Source organism: Rhodamnia argentea, chromosome 4 (genome assembly GCF_020921035.1).
Source record: "Rhodamnia argentea isolate NSW1041297 chromosome 4, ASM2092103v1, whole genome shotgun sequence".
NCBI lineage: Eukaryota > Viridiplantae > Streptophyta > Magnoliopsida > Myrtales > Myrtaceae > Rhodamnia > Rhodamnia argentea.
This window is the reverse complement of record NC_063153.1, coordinates 8,856,907-8,879,912: the sequence shown is the minus strand read 5'-3', so window position 1 is coordinate 8,879,912 and position 23,006 is coordinate 8,856,907. Positions and strand designations below refer to the sequence as shown.

General features: G+C 40.9%; 3 protein-coding genes across 4 annotated transcripts; 1 reads left to right on the top strand and 2 right to left on the bottom strand.

The window, feature by feature from the left end:
- The first annotated feature begins 658 nt into the window (after nucleotides 1-658).
- Nucleotides 659-21,056, top strand: LOC115726374. Its single transcript, XM_048277506.1, has 3 exons — nucleotides 659-1,889; nucleotides 17,347-17,355; nucleotides 21,051-21,056. Exon 1 carries the CDS (start codon nucleotides 689-691, stop codon nucleotides 1,844-1,846), a length of 1,158 nt encoding a protein of 385 aa, XP_048133463.1. The 5' UTR covers nucleotides 659-688; the 3' UTR covers nucleotides 1,847-1,889; nucleotides 17,347-17,355; nucleotides 21,051-21,056.
- On the bottom strand, nucleotides 5,588-8,947 carry LOC115726375 (deSI-like protein At4g17486). Of its 2 annotated transcripts, XM_048277507.1 has the most exons (4): nucleotides 8,398-8,947; nucleotides 7,222-7,509; nucleotides 5,990-6,107; nucleotides 5,588-5,858 (listed from the first exon to the last, which is right to left on the bottom strand). In XM_048277507.1, exons 1-4 carry the CDS (start codon nucleotides 8,534-8,536, stop codon nucleotides 5,816-5,818), a joined length of 588 nt encoding a protein of 195 aa, XP_048133464.1. In that variant the 5' UTR covers nucleotides 8,537-8,947; the 3' UTR covers nucleotides 5,588-5,815. The 2 variants fall into 2 exon arrangements, with proteins under 2 accessions (XP_048133464.1, XP_030512082.1); XM_030656222.2 differs by having other exon boundaries at nucleotides 5,588-6,107; nucleotides 8,398-8,944.
- LOC115726373 (brassinosteroid-related acyltransferase 1) lies at nucleotides 16,895-20,376 on the bottom strand. The gene is made up of 3 exons (XM_030656219.2): nucleotides 19,858-20,376; nucleotides 19,111-19,545; nucleotides 16,895-17,440 (listed from the first exon to the last, which is right to left on the bottom strand). The coding sequence occupies exons 1-3, from the start codon at nucleotides 20,317-20,319 to the stop codon at nucleotides 16,895-16,897; spliced, it is 1,443 nt and encodes a 480-aa protein (XP_030512079.1). The 5' UTR covers nucleotides 20,320-20,376.
- Nucleotides 21,057-23,006: the final 1,950 nt, after the last annotated feature.

Genomic DNA, 23,006 nt, shown 5'->3' with positions numbered 1-23,006 from the left:
TTTGCGCAGATCCGGGCGAGGGCTCGACGACCCTCGCCGACCACTTTAAGGGAAAAAAAAATAACAAAGAAAAGAAAAAAATAATAAGATAATCAAAAGTTATCCACATCGATGCACGCCATTCCGACCGTCTCACGTAAAAAGGCTGGGGTCCACTTAGCGATCTCCGATCAAAATTAGCTCGATGGACTCAACCGGCGAAATATAAGAAGGTTTACGACTCAATTGACAAAATTAAATTAAATTGAGAAAAGTATAATATATTTGAGACCTTTTGGGACAATATTCACTATTTTAGCATCACCTGCCGTTCGTTGCCGTACCACTTTCGAGTCGTTACCATGGATTTTCGTAGACATGTTCGTGGGTAACCTACGAATAGTTGTTGACTATCTATGAGAAATCCAAGGAAATGTTCACACGGACCCCCGGCGCAAAAAGTCTGCGCTCTCCTCCTTTGTAATGCGTGTCTTGGAAAAATCTCTTCTGATTTTTCTCCAACAAATTTTCTTTTTTTCCCTTCTCGAAAAGTCCATTTAATAATTTTTTTTTATTCCCTTTATGTCCCTCTCGTTCTGGAATCACAACCCTTCTTTAATCTCTGTCCTAAAGCTCGTCCTTACATGTATATAATCTCCACCAATACCCTTGGGAATAACACGAGAACGGAACCACATAGCAACAAGTCATGTCCACCCACTCCTCGCCCTTCCCTTCTTGCTTCCGCCCTTCCTCCGCCGGCGCCGAGGCGGTGGCGCCTCCTACTCTCCCGCCGCCTCCTCCCCTGCCGCCGGGGAACGACAACGCGAACCTCACCACCTGCCTCTACCACACCCACCTCGGCCTCTTCTCCCTGACCTGGTCCAAGACCCTCTTCGGCCGCTCCCTCCACCTCAGCCTCCATTCCCACCACGGCTCCGGCTTCTTAGACTACAGCTCGTCGCCTCTCTCCCCTTCGTCTTCCACATTCTCCTTTCATCTCCACATCAAGCCCTTGGTGTTTTGGAAGAAGCAGGGCTCCAAGAAGCTCGATGCCGACAAAACCGGCACGAGCTCGAGCGTCCGGATCTTTTGGGACCTCGCGAGGGCCAAGTTCGGGCCCGGGCCGGAGCCCGAATCCGGGTTCTACATCGCGGTGGTGGTCGGTGGCGAAATGGCGCTCCTCGTGGGCGACGCCGCGAAGTCGGCTTACAGCAAGACCAAGGCTCGGAAGTGCCCCGGGGAGGGAGGCCAAGCCCTGTTCTTGAGGAGAGAGCACGTGTTCGGCCACCGGGTGTACGCCACTAGCGCGAGGTTCGGGGGCAAGAACCGGGCGATCTCGATCGACTGCAACGTGCACAGCGAGGGGAAGCTGTGCATCAGCGTGGACAAGAGAAGGGTCCTGCAGGTGAAGAGGTTGAAGTGGAAGTTCAGAGGGAACGAGCGGGTCGAAGTCGACGGAGTCAATTTCCAAGTCTCGTGGGACGTGTACAACTGGCTGTTCGAGGACGCGAGCGATTCTCATGCGGTGTTCATGTTCAGATTCGAGAAGCCATTCAACAATAACGAGGAGAGGGAAGGAGGCGGCGGCGACGATGGGGGCAGCGGCAGCGGCGGCGTCAATGCGGTGAGCGACCTCTTGCTGTGGTCGCAACCTTCGTGCAGCTTCGGGATGAACGAGATCGAGCTGAGGAAGATGAGGAAGAGCAGGCTGCGGAGCGCGAGGAGCTTCTCCTCCTCGTCGATATCGTCGTCGGCGTCCTCGGGGGGGAGCTCTTCGGTCATGGAGTGGGCGAGCGCGGAGGAGAACGAGCTGAGCGGCCCGTTCGTCGGGTTCTCGCTGCTCGTGTACGCTTGGAAGAGATGACCCAGATCGATTCCATTTCCATCGATAGACGTGGAGATCTCTCCCCGTGGAACATGAACTAAAATTCCATTACATACAGGAAGATAGGCGTGTAAATTCATAGGTTATTCCATTCAAGAACTGAGATTGATGTAATTTTTCTTTTGTTTTTCCGAATTCGCGCTCGAGAAATTCTCCGCGACGATTAACACGACAAGAAAAAGGCGGATTTCGCATACGGCGATTCGTGTTGTCTTCGCTTTACAAATTGGGATTGTATTATACATGTTGGGTCAAGCGAAACGTGAGTTATCTCCTGTTTCCTTCTCCGACCAGAGAATATAATAAGGACACGATGCATGTGATCGTGGGTCATTTGTTTCCCTTTCTTTGTTTTTGTAGCGTAGCTTTTGGGTTCTCCTGTCTCTCGGCTGGTATCGATCAGGCGATAGGACGTATGGAAAAGGCGATCTCGACCGTCGACTCTGCCTACCGCGCCTCGGGATTCGCTTTGGACGGTCTGATTTCCAGTTGCCGGTGCGTCGCGAAGCCGGGACAGGAGCAGCGCCTGATCGAGAACGGCGTCGAACGGTGGGATCAGGAAATGGCCGGACGGAGAGAGAGAGATGCGTTGGGAGCTGGGTTAAAAAAAGGTGGTTTGAAAAGTTGACCGTTTGACCGCGTGACTAGCCTGTCCTCTTTGGCTAGGACCACCAGACCAGCCCCAGTCAGTCTCGTGAACCAAAAGCAAGAACGAGAAATATATAAATAAATCAAATTTTTTATTTTATTTTATTTTTTTTTTCTGGGGGTTGGACGATGATTATTTTTCTTGGATTACAGACAAAGGATACTTCATTGTTCTAGCCGGGAGTTGAACTGAAGCCGAGGATCCTTTTTCCTCGGTTGGATCAAACGAGTGAACGATGGCCGTTGGATTCTGTTTCGTTGGGTGAGATTATGAATGCTGCGAGAAATTGATGTTGCGTGAACTTGGTACTTCGAAGGTGAGATCTAGTAATTTTATGCTCGGAAAGGTTCACTCTCTTGTTCCTTCTTTTCTCAAAAGAAGTCGCTTCCCTCTTTATTCCTATAAATTACATGCAAACTACTTTGGATCAGAGCCATCTCCATAATCGAAATTCTAAACTACCGATTCACGACGCTTGTACGTCGTTTCATTAACTTCCAAGTTAATCGGCCTTTCATACTCGAGTCCGTGAATTATTGACGGCAAAGTAATTAGTCTCGCGTCACCATGACAATTTATAAAAGCCTATTTATATTGCGACCAATGAATTGCGCGCGAACAAACGAGATACATCGCTCTCTTAGGTTGTATCTAGACCTTTTGACTCGATTAACTTTGAAGATACAAGTAAGTTGTTCCGTCCACGTGCATGACCCGCGAGCTCTCCTCGACCAAGTCCAACCTCGTGCGACATCTTTTTTTCTAGTTAATGTGTCGCGGCGCAGAATTGGTACTTCATCCGTCCCCCTACCTTTGTGAAAATGGGGTTTTTTGTCTCGAGATATTCCCCGTTCACGAACCGCTAATTTCCAAGCATCTCGCGAACAAAAAATTGGTGTCCCGAAACTTTGTCCGAGATGCAAAAATGATGCATGTGATTAGTGATTAAGTGCAAATCATGGTATTGCTTTGTCCTCTTTCTCTAGATATGATTCTTTGCCCACGATAGGATGTCATGTCAAGTCACTAAAAAAATCGTGTGGTTGTTCACTTTCCCTTTGAAAAAAAAAAAAAAAAAAAAAACTCATGTAAATGAAAGCCTCTTTGGAAAATCAAGATGGGAACTTTTCTTTTTCTTTCCTGGACGCTATAGGGTCCGGCGTTGGTTGGAATCCAACCGGTAATCTAATAATCTCTCTAGGGTTTTCATACTTTCATCCTATTAAAAAATAATTTTTTCACTTGACCCAACATACCTAATGTCATAAAAATAATTAACTTCGTGTTTCCCAAGTAAGGTTTTGAGCATCCAAAGACGTACCAACTGGGCGTTGATGGTTAGGTTGGAACAAATTTTGAGACAAGAATAGAAAAAGATCTCACGCCACACAACTCCTGTCCTTACTCGAGAGTTGAATTTATAACTTTTTGAGAGTTGCTGAAACCTATTCCACCATCAAAGATCAAGGTCCAAACCGCAATTCGTTGGCAAGAACCAAGTGAAGCATCCATCCCTCCTGCAACATAAGCTCATCCTTCTAGATCCTGCTCGTGCACTCCTCATTTCCATGAAGATGAGCTGAGGCAGCCATTCAACATTGGTGGAAAAGTCAAGTGGTTGGGATGACAGAGAAACTATGTGGTCTGCGAAGTCCGTGGGTAAAGATTGAACGAGTCAAAATGATGAGACTTTTTCGCTCGGAACGTGCAATTTTCCAAGGCGTCAAAAGTTCCTCCGGGTCCTTTCCGGGATCTTATTGCCGAGCTTCTTCAACAAATTTGAACTAGTGACCAAACCCTTTTTGTAAGATTAGATTGTGATCGTGACTTGGAAGTTAGCTCTGATTTTCTGGGTTACTGCGCTTCCCAGGGCTTTCAAAGGATGCAATGTCTGACCAAGAATAATGGTCGTGGGTTTAAGGTTCTTGCCTCTCTGCCCATGAGTTCATCCTGAACTTGCCCCTGAAGAATCAAGTTTGGCGGCCATAGATTCGCAGCAGAAAAACATTCAGTAACCAAAGTAACTGTACCAAAGGTAAAATGAAGGTGATGTCAAAATTGGTTATGGTTCTGGAAGCAGCATTTAAGCTGGTTAAGCAATTGACGCCATGGTCGTGCTGAATTCATAATCAGCGCTAACTCGTGCAAATGCAAAGTTCGAGTAATCCTAGAGATACTAAAATTCGTCATGAGTACTCATTTGTTGTAACCACCTTTGTACACACGAACATGGAAAACCCACCTAAATTCGCATCTTGCTCTGTAAACAATTATCAAACTTAGCACATCATGTGGTCCGGATATATATTATCTCGGTTTTTTTTTTTAAATTTGCACTTTGCATATTGCTAGGCATCATAAAAAGGGGTGTCCAAAAAGATGAGCCAACATAAACTTCTGATTTAAGTTTTGTGTCCGACATAAAGAATAAAAGTTCAGGAACATCATGAGCTTTCATCACGAGCAGGTTCTCTCGTTTGTTTGAATGCTTCCAAACTGGTGATATGAGCAAGACTCCAACCAACATTATTAGGGCCAATAAGCAACTCCACCAGCAGAATCACAACCTAAAGAAAGAGATTCAGCTGAACAAAAAATAATAAAAAGGGCCTTGTATTGACAGCAAACATAGGCATATGTGGAGGTTAAAACATGGCACATGCAAGCACAGGAGAGTTCCATGATCCTAAAATCTGATGACAAGTATCCAATGCTTGATGTGAAAGCTTTGTTGCACTCTTGAACCAGACTTTAGAGGGGGAGTGGATTCACCAGAAGAATGAGGCACAGAAATTAGCGTGATATAGTGGGCTCATTCTTTCATATTCATCATCTCACAGTACATCAATTTTAGCCTCGAATATGGAAGTGTTTGGGAACATTTGGGCCCTCTAATCATCTTATGAATGTCTCCAGCTGCATACCTCAATCACTCTGAGTGCCACATTCTGCTGATCCTCAAAACCCATCATGTTTACCACAAAACATCCAAGCCAAGATTCATAGGAGCAGAGTTTTGCATAATGATTAATGTACAGGAAAAGGAAAAGCAAAAGCAAAAGGAAAAGGTAAAGGAAGAACATCATTCCTCACCGACAAAACATTCGATCACTTGTCAATCAAATAAGCTGGTAAAAGAAAAACCGTTTACATGGGGAAAACATGCCTTAGCCGTTATATAACCAGCTTGTCCACAACCCTAAAGCATTCACCGGGATACAGGGAGACGGGGAAGAACTTCATCAGAAAAAAACTTTGCAATCTTCTCTTTTCCCTTTTGCGATGATGATTCTAAGGCCCTAGATTATGAATGCTTCGCTCATTGAAGCTTTAATGTTAGACCTGCAGGTGAAGAAGTAGAATGGATCAAAGAAGAACTTGGAGGGAGACAGTGTCTCTGCCTACTGTTTTTGCTTGCGGAATGCAGATGGCGAGATGATGGCATATCAGTCGAACCGTTGGAAGACGGGAACCTGCTTGATTGGCTTCTCAGTTTCTTCTCTCCTTCAAGGATCGCTTGGTCCTCTGATCTGACTTGCCGAACCTTCGTCTCATTTAATCCAGCAGGAAGCACACAATTGCAGAAGAAACCTAACCATCCAAATAAACCAAAGCACAGTTACGTTTTTTATTGTGTTATATTACAATAGAATCAAGCAAAGATAATGACATCTCGATCCCTACTCAATAAGATCAGACAAAGTTTCTCCAACCTTCTATCTCTCTCCCTGTCTAAACAAAACATGGCCTCAGAACATACATGGAGTCACTTGGCATCCATCAGCCATGACAACGTGGCATAGAGACCAACCTTATTGGTTCTACAACATGCACATCAGATACTTAGAGAATGCATTTGACATGACGAAGAAAACAAGAAGCATCTTCTCTATTGCAATTGTATTGGCTGATGTGTAAAAGAAGCCCCAAGATGGGGATTCGCAACACATTCGGATCCTTTAGGCAGTACAGGGAGACAGCATTGTTTCTATTCGTGTTTTGCTGTCAAAATGAAGCATTAGCAAGAGCACTTTCAGATAATCTGTTCACCTGCAATTTTTCGTATTTTCTCTCTCCAATTAACTATTAAAAAAACCCTATATAGCTTGATTGTGCATGGTAGATGTGGTAATTAAGATGATTCATAGAGCAAATACAGGAATTCCATAGGCTAAGTAGCATCAGGCACTTCATGACAGTCACCATGCAATGGAAGCAGATGACAAAGATGGCAAATTTACTATTACAAAGGCTCAACTAAAAGAGGGTACTAATCTAAGTGACAGCAAGGCCGAGGACACTCACCCTGATGCCTCCAAGGCCGAGAATTCGAATGAGAAGTTGTGAAATCAGCAAACTAAAGTTTAGGCAGCTAGTGGATCTGGAAATACAGTAACTGCTATGGAGTTCCTATTGTCACATATATCGAGAAGTAAATTCGTCGCACTTCTAGAAATCAGTGAAATATGAAGAAAGTGTAAGGGATTGGATGCTAGAAAGGATGCCGGTTCCATATGGTGGTAAAAGAATTTCGGTAAACTGCATTGCAGTCTAAGATCTCAGCACGATATGTTTCCCAATGCGTAAGTGAGATGTAAGATATCACGAGTAAAATATTATGATTTTACAGTGGATACAAGCAAACTAGAACTATGGCAGACAGGACAGGTAATGAAATGACATTAAGAGCTGTATCATATCTTACCAAGTCGAGCCAGTCGATTGACCCAACGAGGGATCGTTTTCCCTGTCAATCTAATGCACACATCATTACAGAAGTGATTGCAATTCTTCGTAATGAGATGGTATGTGTTTCCAGAGTACTCTTCAGCTAGTTTCTCCATAAATGAGCGGACTTCTCTGGGGCCTAAGTCTGTTCTTCCAATCAAAATTGATTTTCTGAAGGTGAAACCAGGACAGCGCTTCGGTTCAACTTCAAAAATCCCCGTCGTTGCATGTTCATGTGCTCCAAAACCATATTCAACGCTATGTACTGCAGATGGGACATAACAAAGACGAGAATCCTTAACTGGAAACAGCACAACTTCATAGACATTCAAGTACACATAAACACATAAAGTTAGAAGCAGTATACTATTCAAACAGATTATTGATCAACTCTAACTTCAAACAGTACGAACCAGTTTCTCCCTCTCAACTAATCCAACCTAACGAAGCTTCACATTGTATTAGTCCTTAAACTCTCCAGTCAAGAGTATCAGAAAGTTCAAGAAACCAAAGACCAAGCCTGCTAAATTAGGTCAGGGTCAATGGTAACAGCAGCAACTGCTTCAGCAAATTCAACCACTTCACACTGCGTTCGCTCCAGCTTCCGGGTAACCAAAAAGAGCAATTACAGGTCCTCGTCTTCAACTTCTGTCATGGGCCAATCATAATGCAACTCCAGCCTACGATTCAACAGGGTATGCAAACGAAAGTCCAGCCTACGATTCAACAGGGTATGCAAAAATGTACTAAACAAAACATAGTGATATACATATGATCATAACGCAACTCCAGCTTATGATTCAACATGCTATGCAAAAATGCGCTAATAAAGTATAATTGTAAGTATATATGTCTTCAATTACACTAAGCTAGCTGCTCAAGAAGATGAAAAATTTGGCCAATCTCTAGCTACCACCGCCCAATACGCCTCAGATCATGAAAAGCACCAACGAGAACCAGTTGCCGCTAAAGCTCAAGCATTTCTTCCTGTTCATCTAATATAAATCTGCCAAAACTCAAAACCCCACAAACTGGATCACCCACAAGAACCCAATTTCATTTTCAAGCTCATTTTTCCCCGTCGATACTCCCAACAGCCAGACACCCAGCATAGAAACGAGAACCAAAATCCCAACAACGCTCAAACCTTTACCTTGCACACCGGAGTGATACACCCCAAGGCCAACCCAGTAGGCATACCCGTTGATCGGAGTCAAATCGTACACGTTCAAGTAAACCGGGACGGACCCGCTTCTCTTTTTCCGGGTCACCGTCACCATCTTACACAGCATCTCTGGGAAAAACCTCCACAAGACTCCCCCCCCACAAACAGAGCAATTAGCGAACGGAGAGAAGAAGCGAAAAAGGGAGCAGCGGGAGGGAGACAGGGAGAGCGAAAAGCAAGAAAAAGCGGGATCCAGAGGAAGTGATTGCGCGTGGAGGGATGGAGCTTATTATATTGCACAGAATAGCAACAGCAACAGCAACAGCAATGAACAAGCAGCGGCAGGAAGGATTGGGAATGGTGGAGAGAAGAATTTAACCGAGGGGTGTCGAGACAAAAAGATTGAAATTTTAAAACTTTATCGGGAAGAGAGAATCTTCGGAAGGCCCGGGTGTATAGTTTCTATCGGCGGCCGAAAGCGTTCTGCGATGGATTCAGCTCATCCTCGGGCATCTCCCCTCACAAATTCCTTCTCGTGTGGAATTTTTTACCGCTGGAGAGTTTATTTTTATTTTTATTTGCCATTTTTGGTCGCAATTAAGAAAATAAATTTAGGAGAAATTCCAAATGACTTCTATTTTCCTTTTTTTGTGTTTGGCTGACAAAAGAGGATAAGGGTGAACAATAAATGGATGAGCAACGAGGAAAAAAGTTCAGAGAGATTCGCGTTCGATTTTAAGAATTTCTCCGAACGGCAAATTCAGAGGGATTATGTGATATGTCCATAGGGAGAAAGAGGATACCGATCTTTTCTTTTTTTAACCGATTGGCAATGACATCCCTTATTTCCAGCATCGTGAGACAAGATAGCTTCTTCGAATCTCCCTAGATAGTAGCCATGCATTTAGCATGTTAATTCCCAAATCTAATCCCGAGGTTACCTTTTGCGCCGTGAAAGGATATTGGACGGTTACCATTTACTTTAATAGGAAGATATAAGCTTTTGCATGTTTTTTTTTATGGAATTTCGACAATCTATACCAGAGACGCCGATAGCGGTGAGTTAATTAGATTGAGTCATTCGATAAAAGAAAAAAAAGATTAGGCCACACCGATTCTTTAGAATTCGCTATTTTCATAAGCCGGACAAGACTCGAGCTTAAATTCTTTAGAATTGGTGTTGTATGCCGGGGTCATACACGTGCTAATTTCTTGGCTATTTAAGCTTAATCTCGGGAGTTTCAGGTGGCCGCTAGTTGGAAATTTACTAACTTTGGTCACTGTAAATATTTAAAGAAGAGTTAATCTCAGGAGTTTGTAAGGGTTTTTTTTTTTTTTTTTTTGGTCGAAGAGTTTGTAAGTGTTTAAAGAAGATTAATTTCACCAAGCAGCCGGTTGACTTGGTTGACTTGCGAATGATAAGTAGAAAGATATTGTAACTAAACGTAAGGGCTAGAGCATGAGTTGACCGGATAAGGTTACAATCTTTTGAGTTAGGTCATGAGAGGGATGTATGTTTTACGGACAAATTGGGTCGGACTGACCTCCCACTAATTAATCTTTTCGTGATTAACCTATAATTAAGCAAATTCCGTTGACTTGTGCAGGGCTCGGGGAGTGCATTTGGGTTTGACCAGCTTCTCCACCCAAAGTTCTGCGCCGATGCAGCAATGCACTACTACGAAAGGGGGAGTCCTGCTCCCACTCCCATCGACGAAGAACTTTCACTCCCGTTTAACTTTTGATAGCAGCCCTAAAAAACATCATTAAGGTAGTGACATGTATGTATGAGGGGAAAATTGTCCATGAAATCATAAATTTATGGCTGGGTGGCCACTTCGATCATAAATTTTTTAATTTGGCGGATTAAGTTCCGAACTTTTTGACGATTTTTCAATGCAATCTTTTCGGCTAATCCAGTTAGTGCCTACCGTCCCGTGTGAAATGATCGCCGGACAGTCGGTATTGACATGGATGATATTTCGAATTTTCTTTTATAAATTTTCCAAGTCTTTTCCTTTTCTCTCATTTTCAATTTTTCTTTTTTTCGTTTCTCTTCGTGTGTCGTCGGGCCATCATCTGTGGCCAGCAATCTCCACCGGCCATCGTCGAGGCCTCGATGACTAGTGAAGGGAAATAGAAAGAAAAGGAAGGAAAGAAAAAACTAGCGATTTAAACATTTTTTTTTTTTTGCAAGAATTGTCTACTCTAGCACCATCGCACCAAGTAAGACGGTTGGCGTTCACATTAATGGTTCTGGCGAAAATTGACTAGAAATGACCACATTGAAAAATTGTCAAAATGTTCATAATTAAATTGATCAAACTAAAAAGGTTACAACTAAATTGACTGCCGTATAACAGGTTCGGGACTTTTCGCATAATTATCTCAACGCTCAAGAGCGAGCGAATAACTTTACATCATCCGGTCATCCTATACGCCGCGTATATATACATACTAGCCATCGCACGATTAGTTTTCCAAACCGTATTAAACGGGTCTTAACCAAAGGCCAAGATAAGAAAGTTTCAATCGAAGACCTGCGTCTAAATCGGTCAAAACTCAAAAGTAATGGAATACCATATACGTCCAGGCACTAGAGACAGCGAAAAGAGGTTGTAATAATGTTAACACCCCTGACAGGTCGTGAATCCGAAAGGACCATAATTTTAATGTTGATGCCGACAGGTAACCAAATCCGAATGTGGCTTGGTAGGAACAGCCATGCCTATGCCCATAAATTTCATGTTCCAATTGATATTTTAAGCCCCCAATTTATTTATCGAAAAATAAATAATTTTAAAAAAATGTTTTTTTTTTAAAACAAATGTTTATATCACTTGGAATAATTAGTCAATGAAAAATATATTTGTCATCGACGACGATTTGCATCTAAATATTTACGCCGACGGTGAAATTCTTTCTTGTTAGTTCATTTTCGTAAGTGATAAAAGCGATCACGTTTATGAAAATGTTTGCCAAATTCTCCGAAATAAACGGAACCTAAGGTTGCGTATGGTAACGTTTTTGTTCCCGGGAACATATTTGGAACGGAAACATTTTTTTTTGTATTTACGTTCATGGCTACCATTTCGAGGAACAGAAATGCGTTTGGTAAGTACAAAAAAAAAATTTTTTTTCACCAAAAGGAAGGATTTGCAACAGGCGGCCAGCTGCGACGGTGGCGGCTGCTTTAGCTTCTCCCCGACGATGGTGGGCGGTGGTGGCTTGTACGAGCTTACCCTCGAGTTGTTTCTAAAAAGTGTTTTAAAATCCAAAAACAAGTTTTTTTTGTTTCTTTTTTTTGGCTTCACGGAACACTTTTGGAACATTTTTCAACCATACACGTTTCTGTTCCGAAAATGTTTCCGGAACACTTTCAAAACAGAAACACTTTCTAGGGAGTGTTACCATACATATCCTAAGTTATTTATGTCTGACCCATCCGCTCCGAGGAGATGGGCAAGCCCTAATATATTAAATAGTAAATAAATAAATTTAAAATTAAGAATATACAAAATGGGATGAAATTGAGCATGTGGGGAGCAGCATGATGTGAGAATTTATGAAAGCTGACAAAGGGGAAATAAAAAAAATAAAAATAAAATAACCCGTGCATGTCGGAGGATGGGGGGACCACAGTCGAGCGAACATCATTTATTCCCATGCTGGGCGGCCTTGTACTTAGGTCGCATCATGCATGGTCTGCTGAAATTCACTACGAAATGAACGTAGCATTGTAATTGACATTGAAATGTTAACTTCCTAGTACCTAGGTGTGGATTTTTGGGATCTTCAATGTGATCTAATTGCTAAGATATCTAGCAGCCCGTTGATTTGGCGTTCCAAAGGACGAAATTGTCTAATAATTGGTACTAAATCTATTGCACAGATGCCAATTCGATCATAAACTTTTTAATTTTGTCAATTTAATCTTGTGTCTTCGTGTGAATTCTAATGTAATCATTTCGATAAATTTTCGCGGAGAATCGCCGACATGGCAGCGTCCGGTGATGAATGAACCGCCACATCGGCGATTTTCCGGTGAAAATTAGACGTGGCCGGTTCCGGTTCGAGAACCGGCGGTTCCGATTCCTAAAAAAGGTGGAATCGTCGGTTTCGGGCCGGTTCCGGTTCCGTTTCCTACGTCCAACAGCTATTTTTTCCCGGGCCTCCTCCCTTTTAAAAAAAAAAAAAAAAAACGGGTCGAAAACCGTGGGCTCGGTCAATGGGCCGGTTCCGGGCCCCAGTTCATTTTGGCCGTGTCTAGTGAAAATCGATCGGAAAGGCTAATTTTTAGAATCAAATTGGCAAACTTAGAAAGTTTAATACCGAATTGGCATTCATACAATAGATTTAGAACTAATTGGATAATGTTGCCGTGTCTAAGGGCATCATATGAGTTCAATTAGATTGGAAGATGTTTGATTAATTATGGCCTGCTGTTTGAGCTTTAACAAACAATAACAGTCATCTAATTTGTGCTTCGATTGCATCCCCACCGTATCATTTCATGAGAAAAAGTCAAATAGGACTCCAAAGTTGGGCCTTTTTTTTTTTTTTTTGAAAATTCGTAAAGAAGGCCTTATCTCAAATAAGGATCTAAAGTGAATAATTCAGTTTCAAAACACAATGCCAATTCTCTAGTCGGTGAGAGAGCACGTGCATCTCATGTGCCTCTTTCCAAACCATGGTCGAGGCCACTTTTGTCCACTCCAATTTCTTTCTCCTCCTTATTATTATTCTTTTTTTTTTTTAACCTTTCTTCGCCCTTTCTTCTATTCATCTTCTTCTTTGTTAATTTCCGTTCTTTTTCGACATATCGCAGTCAAATCTTTAAGCCCACCAATTGCTTGGAGGGCTTCTTCACTTCGAGGAGGAGGAAGGTGACGAGCAAGTAGAGAGTGATGGCGGTTTCGGCTTACGAATCGAGGATTGGATGCGAGGTAATTGGCTTGGAGTGATGATAATTTGAGTTGTTCGTGGTTGCATGATGCTGGCAACGACCATGGCTGCGACATCGGGGATCATCTCAATCAATTTGCTCGATCTTTGGCCGTGAGATGTCGAACTAACCTCTCAAGCGGCTATCGACATGACCAAGAGCCCGAAGCTCGAGTAACCATGGCTGCAAGTGAGAGGAGCTAGAGAGTTGCGAGTGAGAAGAGAGGGAACGGCCATCGTCGAGCCGTCATTGGATGGAGGAGTAGTCGTAGGTGATGCCAATCCAGAAGATCATAGGTGACTTCATGACATCGAGCGAGTTCAGGCACAGAAAGTGGCTTGGCACAATACGGAAGGGAAGGAGAAAAAGAGAGAAGAGAAGAAAGAAAAAGCAAGACAGTAAAATGTCCATCGATGAAAATGCCCTCAACCATGGCATAGAAAGTGCCATGCAAGATGCGCGTGCTCGCCGGCCGGCGAAAATTTGGCCGGTTGGTGAGCTGGGGGTATTTTTTTTGACACAAAGTTGCTTAATTCAAGATCTTATTTGAAACAAGGTCAATTGGAATAACATTTGATGCAAATGGTTCGTGAACTTTAGGCTAATATGCAATGTCATCTATGAACTTTTAATTTGTTTAATGTGGTCTCAAAACTTTTGGCACATGTTCAATTTAGTTTCCGGGCTCTATGAAAATGTTCAATATTGTCCTTCCATTAATTCAAGTTCATGGACAACATTGAACATATTTATATAGTTCGGGGATTACATTTAACATGTACCAAGAGAATAAGGACAGCATTGAATAAATTAAGTATTTAGGGATGATATCGCACATTTGTACACGATTCATGGACCACATTGAGCAATTTAAAAGTCCAGAGATGACATTCCTTATTGAGCCAAAATTCAGGAATCAATTGTGCAATTACCCCTTTCTAAAACAAAGGCCCTACTTCGGGGCCCTTATTAGAAATTCCCCTTTCGTTTTCTTGAGTAATAACAGCAATTCTACTCACTTACGTGGATTTTCAGCAAAAATGCATGGATGGGCCACCGCATGCTAACTTCGGAAGAAACATGATGGGACTGTTTCCAAATACGAGTGTCGATCGAATTGAAGCCCTTCGGATAGTGACGGATGCAACCATATAGTTCAACAGGCGCAACGCAAGATAGAAAAGAAAAAGAAGAAGAAGAAGAAATAAATCAAAGCGATATATCGGAACTTTTATACGAGATTTTATAGGTATCGTTTATATTCGATAGAAATTACGCACACAAAGCACCAAGCAGCCAAGAATGGTAACCACGTCGCCAGTCCCTAGCTTCTCCCTTCGTCGATCCATCCTCGCCGTCGGATGAATTCTTGCCACTGCTTAAGTAGATTCATCTTGAATCTCTACGGGAAAGTGGTTTAGGAAAGGACTTTCGAGCAGAATTATAAAAAGATTCTTGCTTGTTTCTATTTCAGATGCCGATATCGGGCCTGCTCTTAGGCTCCGACTCACCCTCCGTGGACAAACCTTGCGGAGGAAAATTTCACTTCCATTGATAAAAGGCAGGTTCTATTTCTCTCTATGGTGTAAACAGCAAAACCAATTGCTTACGATTTCTTCTGGACGAAGTTATGTATTTAAATATGCTTTTCATAGTTTGGATAGTCGGAAGCAAAGCAAAAGTAGATGGTAGCTTCTTGGCTTTGAAGATTTCCTTCTTCACTCCAAAAGCACATCACAAGTAAAGTTGAGACATCGGTTGCTCCAAACATCCAATTATTACTTTATTTTATTTGTGATAATGCCTGTTCAAATATGGTAAATTTCGAATATGGGGTTTTTTTTTTAACCATAATTGACTATCGTGCCACGAGTTAAACATTTTTTCTTGTGATTTATGGGTGAAACGAAAATTCAAAAAATGCGTCCATCACTTGTTGCGAAATTTTTTGAGAAACAACTGTTCAATGAGAGATGAAGATCGTCTGAGGCGTGCAAGCACGATCATAAAGGAGAATTTTCGCCCCGTTCAAAAAGTGCAAATGGAAGATGCACGGTTACTCTCCAGGATTCAATAGATCTTTCGATTAGTGCACGTTTGACTATTTAGGCAAAATAGGAGAATTGCAAAATCGACAGAGAATGTAAGAGAAGAGCGTGTTTCATACGTCGATTTGAATGACGAAGAACTTATTGGCATTTACAGGCGAGATGGGTTAACCAAAACCCGCTAAGCAACTGCTACTAATTTGAAAATGGCTCCAAAGTATGAAAATCAAAGGTTTAGAGGCAAGGATATTTTCGTTTGCTCGTAAATAGGCTTTTTCGGATTGAGTCTCGCTTGTACTTTGCGCATGGGATAGGCGAAATCGGTTCGACCCAAGCTCATAAGCGCGAGCTCAATACCCTTTTTTTTTTTTTTAATATTAATACCGAGCTAGTAAGGTGAACCTATTAATAAAACGAACAAAAGAGAACTTCTTAAGCAAAGTGAGACAAGTAAAAGAAACAGAACCAAGCTTTTTCAAGCACTTTTTTCCAACGTTGTTTTTCAAGATTTGGATTAGTGACGAGGACATTGGATGTTTTCTATCATTTTTGGGAATGGTTTGATCCTTTTTCGTTTTTGTTGAAACTTGCAATGCCAAATTATATGGGCTGCGCGAGGTCGGCCCATTTCAGAAAATGACCCGTGACCCGTTATTAGCCCGGTTCCATTTTGGGCCTTCAGCCTCGTATGTCACTTAGGCAAAGTGGTATTCTTAGACCATGCGAAATTCATTTGCCAAAAAATTAGTCCAAAAAATTCAAAATTTTTAGATTCACAATTCACCATTGATAAACTAATTATACTCTAATTTTACATATTAGATTAGAGAGACAACAGAAGGGAATCGAACATACAAAACTGCTAGCGATCAAGTTGCACGGTCCAATCATTCGAGTTTTAACACCAACTCGATCATATACATCATGTAAACTTATGATGCATGCCAAAATTCTATTTGTAGTTCTTGAAATGAATGGAGAGATCATCTGCAAAATACTTAATTAACTAAGAAAAAGGTGTAAACCAACGTTCTTTTAGTCGACTTGATAGGTATATAGTCACCAAAGCCAAGCATTTAGGTTTTTGACTGACGGATCATCCTTCAGATGACCGGCATGTAGATGGCATTTCTTTTATGGGTGTGCAACTTCTTAGAGAAGTTCTATATTCTCTCCACATTTCGAGGGACAATGTTTTATAATAATGGCGATCTAAATTGCATCGTGTACTAGGTTCATTAGCAAGAAGTTCAAACTCTCGACCTGGTTTTGGCATCCGTACGACCAAACCACTAAGTCTCCCGTTCTTGTCACATTGAATCAAGTACTTGATAGGATCTCGATGTTTCGCCTTTTCTTCCTTTTCATCAAGGATATGGCAACGCAGATCCGTTTCATTATACATAAGAAACATAATTGACTTTTCGGATTACTCAATCTATTGAGAATCTAACTCCTCTTCCACTCGACCACATAACGTTTGGCAAGTCAATCACGAAAGTCGATCGATTCCTTGATCTGTCGGTGCCAACTTCTTCCATGGGTTTACCGAGAGGAAGTATTTGGCGAAAGCGCTTGAGATCTCCGATGGCAAACCGATCCTCACATGGATTCCCAGGTGATCACCGGTAGGTTTTTGCATCAAGTAAGCAACTTGTGGGATGGGAGGGACCAAAGGGGACACATAGGCTGCTTCTTCACTTAGGAAACCAACCTTGTGGAATGGCATTCTCGTCCAGTCGGACACAAGGGTCAGCTCCTTCAATGGAGGCAAGGAACCTGGTGGCCCTTCAAGTGCTTTCATGTACGCCATCACATATTCATCGTTGACAGATCTTTTGGCCTCTCTTATCTTCTCGATCACGTCTGCTTGGCTCAAATCCATCAGTTCTCCGGCTGTTAACGCCACCGAGGTGAGCACGTACGCATTGCCACTGAAACCCTTCGGGAGTGGCGGCGACACCCTGTTCCTTGTGTCCACTGCAAATTGGAGGCACACCAGCGTCCCTTTGTTTAGTCCTAAAGCCTTGGTCCTTGCCTGACGTGCGACAATCCATATAGGACAAGGTTAGAGTTGGACATTGGAACCCAAACAAAGAACGATTCTACTTTTTCTTAAAGAAAAAATGGATCCTGTTTCCATGTCAAATACTTTTCAGAACGAATTGCTACATGCCAAAAAACCGCTGGTAAAAAAAGTTACCCGTTACTTGATTTTCTGTAATTTCTTCATTACTTTCGACACTTTTATTAAATTACTTACTCGTTTTGATAGTTTATAAATTACTAACTTTTCTTATCCTTTACTATTTTTTATTCATCTTTCTTATTAACACCTTAAATTTACCAACTACACGAATTTACCAATCTTTATTTGAGTGATTTGCCAATTTTTTTTTTCAATTAAGTTAGTAACTAGTTTTGGATTTCCATTCCTCATGTCAATAATTATTAACAATTAATTATTTTTTCTTACAAATTTAGTAAATAAAAGTAAAATAAAATTGTTAAGCAATTCATCTTAGGGTTGGTAACCCAAAATTAGTTAGTAACTTAAGGTTGGTAATTTCTAAAAGAGTTGGTTAAGCTTAAGGAGTCACTAGGAAGTGGAAATAAAAATTTGTAGACAATAGTAAAAGTTGGCGAATTAAAGAAAATCAAATATTGTTTGTAAATAACTTAAATGAGAGTTTTCAACCAAAAAATAAAACTTAAATGAGAGTTGACAACCCAACGCTAAATGGTAATTTAATAGGATAAAAGTTGGTAAGTCATGCTAATTTAGGTTGGTAATCTCTAAAAACAGTCAATAAATTGGGGGGTTACTAACCAAGGCAGCTAAAAATTGGTAAATCAATAAGAAAGTTGGTAACTAAGAAAAATAATTAAATGTTGATAAGCAACTCAAATAAGACTTGATAACCAAAAATTCTTTGGTAATTTAAAATTTGACAAATCTGGTAAATCACTTTAATTTAGGTGGATAGTTCACATAAGAGTTAGAAAATTCGAAGTGTTGGTAAGTTACACAAATAAAAATTGGTAAGCTTATACATAAGTTGTTAATTTACGAACTATCAAACAAAAATTGGTAACTTTGAAATGTGTTGATAAGTAGTCAACAAGTTACATGGAAAAAAGTTCACTTTTATACTGATCGACACTTATTGAAATTTACCAGCATGGAATAAAATCTGCAATTTTCGAAAGCAAAAAATGGAATTTCTGCTACGACACTGTTGTACAAGAATGATCTTAATTTGACCTAGTTTGATAGTTCATGGTAATTCAAGATAAGTGAGGAACTTCACACATGAAGAACATTTAAGATCTACATCTTCTCTTTTTTTTTTATAATTAATTTGTTCACCATACACGTATGATTAAAATGAGTTGGTTCAGTAGCTCTCAAGCATAGCAATGATTTCTTGCTTGTATGATCAATTACTTGAATTTATTTGTCTTGCTTTCACACATCTTATTTGCATTTGTCATTGGAAACCTAATCCGTAGCAGAATTAGATGCCACAACTGGCTAATGGTGCCTAACATGCACACCAGTATCGATTAATTTTAGGATGAACGAACGTCATTTCTATCTATTCTCTAAAGCCTTAAACTCCATGATAAGTTGCGTGGAAACTAACACGGTAAGAACAACAACAAAATCTTTGTCAGCAAAAACATAGAAGATTAAGGAAAATCTACCTTCCACAGGTGAGATGAAACCACCTCAAAGGATGAACATGAGAAGTTGCCATTCATCCCCTTGCACAACTCCCTCTTTAAGCTTTCGATGAACTCCCCGCACAAATCAAAAGTCTTGAGAACCAAACTTGAACTCTTCACATCAGACAAGATGTTTGGATTGACGGTCGATTGCATTATCAATTGATATAAATGCTCTATAGCAGCAGCACTTTTGACCGGGTTAGCGATCGCCACTTGTTTCTGAGGATTCAGAAGCAATAGCCTTCCTCGGTCATGCACCGGCATAGGAATCTCATGACGACATCCCTTTTCTTTCGTAATTGTAGAATTTGAAGACCAGGCATGGAGAAAGTTGTACGCGGCAGGTCCGTCGAATAATGAGTGGCTTGTACCGATCCCTATCGAATATCCTCCGCATTCAAATTGAGTCACCTGCATAATCATGGTTCATTTTTGAGTTGGCTCCTACACTTACTCTAAACAGTAATGACACTTAATCAAACTGTTGGACCGTTCATACAATTGATCTGATCAAACCACTTCTACATACACTTCAAAGCCCTCGCATGTCTGTATTTGTCGTGATTAAATACAACAGTAAGTTTCAAACCCTAATGAATGTTACATAATTAATCGACATCTAAATCTTTTATACAGTGACCTTTCCTTGCTAAGGGAGAGATTAAGGTTGAGAGAAAAATTCTAATAATTGGTCCGCTGAAGCTCAAAAGATTTAATACTCACCTGAGCAACGACTAGAGGCATCTTGGACAAGTCCCCATCAAAGTCAGGCTTGTAGACCAACTTCTCAAAGAACTCATTGTACTCCGAAAGATCTCCAAGCTCTGAAACCTTTACTTGAGCAACAGCTTCAGCTAAAACCACACCTTCATTGTTGCACCAAAGATTGAGCTTCCCATCTTCTTGGTTCAAGCTGAGCCTACCAGCAGCTGGATGCCACACCGTTAAAGTCTCTTCTAGGGCAAGTCTTAAGCTATCAAACACACGACCAAGTGAAATTTCATTCTTGGAAAAGTTATCATTGAGAGGTGGTTTATAAAAGAAGACGGAGAACATGAGAGCTGGACACTGTCTGTCCAGGTTAGAGAGATTGAGGAGCTTTGGAGGTTGCATTGATTTTGGTCGTACAATGATTGTCCTCCTAATTGAGACATTCGGATGATGGCTCTCATGTGGGGTGGCCATGGAAATTGTAGATTTGAGAATGGCTGATCTGTGATGTTTTGTAGGTCTAACTGTGAACGAGAGCAAAGAGGAGTTTGTGAATATAAAGAGAACAGAGAGGCTGGAGATTCCATGAGGTTCATGAACCCCACTTGCACGTGTCTTTTGTCTGCATTTTTTGTTTTGTTTTTTTTATTGTTGTCCATTGAAACGGGATTGGGTTGGGGATTCTGAGTTAGGCAAATTTTATGGACTTAATTGAAAGCTTTGCATGGAGCTGTTTAGGAAGAGGGCAAGTCCAAAATGTTTAATTTCTTGACAATGTGACCTGGATCACCCCGGATGGATAGATCAATGAAAATGACCTACTAACCTTTGTTTATCTATGTTGTGAACTCGATAGATGGAACAAAGATCAAATTGGCCACTCTCCAAACTTTTATGAATCATTAATTTCTGCCTATATCATGGAGAAAACATATTGCATAAGTTCATCAACTTGATCGCTAAAAATGATGGATAAAAAATCAATTATAGTACTGCTGGAGACGTACTTAATTTGTCCTTGGGAGTGAATATAGCGTCTGAATCGCACTTGATTTGTAAATTGAGTTCATGTTGGATGTGATTATTTGTGATGAACTAATTATAGCGCCATATGAATAAAATGCATTTTTGTATGTTTTATTTTTGCATTTCTAGGAAATTAAAGAGTGGTTTAGGAATCCGGTCAAGTTAGAATAAGTAGCAGACAAGCTCTTAACTAAGGGGGAGATAAAAAACATTACTAATAAACCTAATGACTAATTATAACTTAAGAAACAAAATGGCCAATTATCTGAATTCATTATAGAAGGGAAAATTTCAAATAAAGGCATAGAGTGCTCCCATTTTCTCAAATAAGAGCTTAAAGTGAACCCTGTTTCAAAAAAGGACTTGAAGTGCCACCTTTGTTTCAAAGAAGGGCATTTTCGTCTTTTACTATTTATTTTTTTTTTCCCTCTTTCTTTCCCTCCCTCGCCATTGCCGGCTGAGGCGAGGCCGCCCACGCCGACATTGGGCGAGGGTAACCCTAGCGTTGGGAGAGGAAACCCTTGCCCTCGCCCGGGCCGGCGAGGCTAGGATCGGGCGAGCCTACCCTCGATCGACGCTAGCCCAAGTGAGGGCGATCGTCGCCCGACGGTTGCTTGGGCGGCCCTTGCCTGAGGTCGGCGATGGCTAGGGGAGGGGATTGTAAAAGGGAAAAGAAAAAGAAAAAAAAGAAAGTGAAAATAACGGAAAAAAATCAAAATGGTAGAAGACGAAAATGCCCTTCGTCTAGGCTTTTCTTTGAAATAAAGAGAGCGGGTCTTTATTTCAAATAAAATCCACTTCAGGCCCTTATTTGAAAAAATTAGAGCACTTCAGGCTCGTATTTAGAATTTTCCCTAGAATTCATTTCTCATAGATCCATAGATGAAAATTCGAATGTCTCCTTGTGCTCCATTAAAACCTGCTTTTGTTCCTGGCCACACGACGATCGAGAGCTCTCTACACGTACGGCAAAACTACAAAAGTTGACAGTTGCGACTCACCTTCAAATTCCCTATTTTCTGCGACATGGATAATGATTTCTAGAATAAAAATAATGACTTTTTCTTTTCTTTTGCACAGTTCAAGAGCTTGACGAATGACAGCAACTTCTGTATTTATGTCATTTAGGAAAATGACAATGAGCAAATGGAGGCAGAACGTTTATGTTATAACTAATCATTTGAGGCCAGAATTCCACGTCTTATGTTTAACACTGAACCCCACATGCATAATTAATGCAGTTTCATGCTATAGTGGTTATTTTATGGAGCTTTAGTATTTCTGCTTTTCTTGTGCTAGCTTGTTTCCAATACTGCTTGATTACATCAAGTCACTGCAATTCAAAATCTCCTTATCGAATGGTCGGAACTTAGTCACTTCAACTCCAGTTCTCAAGCTTTGCCTATAACAACTCTACAACCTCAAATTGGAGGTCAACTTTATATTCGAAATTTTTGTCAAGTCAGACAGCATAAAGAAAATGAAGAACTTGGTAGCTTTTGGACCCAACAAAAAAAAAAAAAAAACACCCAGTTTGAAGGAAAAAGGCAAAACAGTTGATTATCTCATAACCCTAACAGTGCTTGTCGAATGGTGGATGATAGCTTTTGCTTCTACAGAAAAAGAAAGAAAGAGAAAAGCGTGTCTGAAAAACCCCACCTGTGCACAGAAGGAGACATTTTAGGGTTTTGGACAAATTTCAAAGTGTTTCACATGGGACAACTATATGTGTGTGTATATATATATGCACAAGATGAATCTAATAATGCAAGCTTCTTTGTCACAATTCGTGAAGAGAGGACAAGCATGGAACAGGTCCACTTTCAATAGGAATTGAACTCATGATTAAAACATGCCTCTGAACATTTGAAAGCATGAATTAACTCTGGCGTAAATCTAATTCAATGAGAAAAAAACCTTAATGCTATGGCAGAAAACAACTGGGGTCTATTGTCTAAGTTTTCATTTTCCTTGTGACAGTTAAATTTTAAAATACCATACCGATCAAAGGTCGAAAAAGTGAAATTGTTGGGTCTTATCAATCCTTTCATATGGCACGGTAATGAGATGTGAAACTATCATCTCAGTGCATAGTTTTCCCAAAGTGCTTTGGTTTCTAAAGCCCTTTTGAAAAA

Excerpts from the sequence above, each read along its gene's own strand:
- LOC115726374 (XM_048277506.1), top strand. The coding sequence starts at position 689 with ATGTCCACCCACTCCTCGCCCTTCCCTTCTTGCTTCCGCCCTTCCTCC.
- LOC115726375 (XM_030656222.2), bottom strand. The coding sequence starts at position 8,536 with ATGCTGTGTAAGATGGTGACGGTGACCCGGAAAAAGAGAAGCGGGTCC. Across the intron at positions 7,510-8,397 it reads GTATCACTCCGGTGTGCAAG|TACATAGCGTTGAATATGGT; the intron begins GTAAAGGTTTGA and ends TCCCATCTGCAG. Across the intron at positions 6,108-7,221 it reads CAATCGACTGGCTCGACTTG|GTTTCTTCTGCAATTGTGTG; the intron begins GTAAGATATGAT and ends TTGGATGGTTAG.
- LOC115726373 (XM_030656219.2), bottom strand. The coding sequence starts at position 20,319 with ATGGCCACCCCACATGAGAGCCATCATCCGAATGTCTCAATTAGGAGG. Across the intron at positions 19,546-19,857 it reads TGCCTCTAGTCGTTGCTCAG|GTGACTCAATTTGAATGCGG; the intron begins GTGAGTATTAAA and ends ATGATTATGCAG. Across the intron at positions 17,441-19,110 it reads TTTCATCTCACCTGTGGAAG|GCAAGGACCAAGGCTTTAGG; the intron begins GTAGATTTTCCT and ends GTCGCACGTCAG.